The sequence below is a fragment of the Sitodiplosis mosellana genome, unplaced genomic scaffold, assembly GCF_009176505.1.
Source record: "Sitodiplosis mosellana isolate CC-2019 unplaced genomic scaffold, AAFC_SMos_1.0 Smas_scaffold_7, whole genome shotgun sequence".
In the NCBI taxonomy this organism is placed as follows: Eukaryota; Metazoa; Arthropoda; class Insecta; order Diptera; family Cecidomyiidae; genus Sitodiplosis; species Sitodiplosis mosellana.
This window is the reverse complement of record NW_022595249.1, coordinates 3,342-5,881: the sequence shown is the minus strand read 5'-3', so window position 1 is coordinate 5,881 and position 2,540 is coordinate 3,342. Positions and strand designations below refer to the sequence as shown.

The 2,540-nt window shown below is 38.9% G+C and overlaps 1 protein-coding gene across 1 annotated transcript in view; it reads left to right on the top strand.

Moving 5' to 3' along the window:
• Positions 1 to 67: 67 nt before the first annotated feature.
• The window catches only part of LOC129567207 (glutamate receptor ionotropic, kainate 2-like), a gene marked incomplete at its 3' end in the record, with an annotated part of 5,750 nt that continues 3,277 nt past the window's right edge, over positions 68 to 2,540 (top strand). Inside the window, exons 1-2 of the mRNA XM_055443859.1 lie at positions 68 to 322; positions 389 to 519. Coding sequence (XP_055299834.1) covers positions 123 to 322; positions 389 to 519 — 331 coding nt within the window. The remainder of the gene's footprint in view (positions 323 to 388; positions 520 to 2,540) is intronic.

The window sequence follows — 2,540 nt, the reverse complement described above, 5'->3', positions numbered from 1 at the left end:
GATCAAGTAACTATTCCTTTGATTCTTGATTATGGAAACTTAATCCGCTTTTTTCTCATTTTCAGAATACTGTTCCGGGTCTGACTGAAGAGATCCGATTCGATGCAGACGGATTACGCGATATGTTCTACATTGAAGTGCTTGAATTACAACGTAACAACGATACCGGCGATACTTATCGAAAAATTGCTCTTTATGACACAAAATATGGCATCACATTGCTGCGCAACTTTACCAATGTCGAGGAGCAAACCACAACATCCATGAAGTTGAAAGTATTTAAAGTGATCTTGCGCGAGGGAATGCCATTTCTACGAAAAAAGTATTTTGTCATTTTGGATTTTCTGCGGTTTTCTTTGTTTCATTTATATTTGAATTCATTTTATAGGATCGATGTTGTCATTGGCCAAAATATGACTGACAATGATTTGTACGAAGGTTTTGCAACGGAGCTCATAAAAGCAATTGCTGTCAAATGTGGATTTAGCTATGAGATCAAAGTTGTCGACATGGAAAACGGTAAAGATGAAACATGATGGGGAATGATCATTGGTCAAGACCAATGTTGGGCAAAAGCCGTGTATGGCAGAGCCAATGGTTGAAACTAACCCGTCTCGACCTACCAATCTTGGCCAAAAGTCACCAATGTTGGTCAAAAAGTCACCAATGTTGGTCAAAAATTCACCAACCTTGGCCAAAATTCACCAACCTTGGCCAAAAAGTCACCAATCTTGGCCAAAAATTCACCAACCTTGGCCAAAAAACCAATCGGAATGATAAATCGGAATAAGTGTTCCGAGATTCCGATTTATCGGAATTCTTCAATGTAAATAACTTATAAAAAAATTTTGGTTGGAAAATGTTCGGAAAAGCGCTACTGTGGAAAAACGGGAAATCGGAGAAAATTCAGACCAGTCTCAATCGATCGGGCGGGAAATTTCATGTGAGATATTTTTCTGAGATATATGGAAAAAACTTGTCATCCGAATTTTTTCATTTATCTCAGAAATGGATGGTTTTGTGAAAATGTAGTTTATCTCAAAATCGAATCGACCGGTTTTTGCGTTTTGGCTAATTTTAATAACTATGGTGTCATTTAGAGGTCGCCAGGCCCATCTGTTCGAAAATTCGGAGAATCGGCAAAAAAAACGTCGAAAATTGGAATTTTCAGAGAAAATAGACAGTTTTTTTTTTGTTCATTTTACTCACCTCGAAAAAAAAACTCGAACATTTCATCATCTGTAAAACGAAGTAACAAACCATTGATTGTGTTTCAATCAGTCATTTTGTTTTATTCAAAACAATTGCTCTTTTGTGCGTACACTGACAAACGGTTTTTCAATTTAGAAAAAAAACGCAAAAAAATGATGACACCGATCGAGTACATCAAAAAATGGCACGAAGACTGTGTTACTTTGCTTGTGTGTTTATCAGGTGTTGTTGATGGTCTTCGTGCCATTTCTTTATGTAGTCGATCGGCGACATCAAAATGGCTTTCCAAGCCGCGTCGTCGTCATCCACAATCGACACACCGTGGCGATTTTCAAATTCATTCGAAACACAATTCAAAAACTGGGCCCCATTAGACGGCGGCTTTGGCCAATATCGATTGAGATCTCCATTTGCAAGTTGACACGTATTCCGCCGAATACACGAGCTATTGTAGTGTATTCAAGTTGGTTTGACAGAGAAGCCGTCCATCATTTGATTATGATTTTTGAATAATTGCAGCAGAAAACCATAACCATTTACAGCATTGGGTTCAAACAGCTGAACTTAGCCTTTGTCATGCTATGGTTACTGCATTCCATGTACACAGTACCAGCTGAGGTCACCATAACATCGTACTTCACAATCATATTCGGGTCATTCGAAGTTGAAATAACAACACGCGGCCGAAGGTTTACTATTTTGTCAACTAAATATGCTCGATCAACTATACGACCAGAAAATGCCGTCGGTTCACCAATCGGAATCATCTTGTAGCGTGCGTTCAATTTCCGGCTGACCAAATTACGCCAAATCATGAATTTGACACGGTCCCGAAAGTTGTCCATAAAATTGATCTGGTCGATGTGACAAGGAAATTCATAAACATCATACTTTTTTATTGCAATTCGTTCGTGAATGAACTCCCAGTTGTCTCTTTTCGACTCAGTCAAATCCAATATTTCCAAATCCTCTCCGCTGAAAAACCGTTCGTTTTGCCAATCAAAGTGACGTTTCAGCAATCCAAACCACTCTCCACGTTGATGTGGCATGTTCCATAGATTCGCGTCAACCACTTCTAGCCCCTCACTTTGCTGTAAAAATAGCTCTGCGGAAATCTTACGGCACTGACCGCTGCCTTGTCGCGTGTCCATTTGCTGCTGGAGAAAATGAAAATAAAATTTCTCGTTAGAAAAAAAATTAGGGTTTTTTTTTGTCAATGCCGGTTTTTTTCTCATCACAAACACATGAAATACAACACCAAGACACTGACCTGCTGTTGCTGTTGTTGTTGTTGTTGTTGTTGTTGTTGTTGTTGTTGTTGTTGTTGT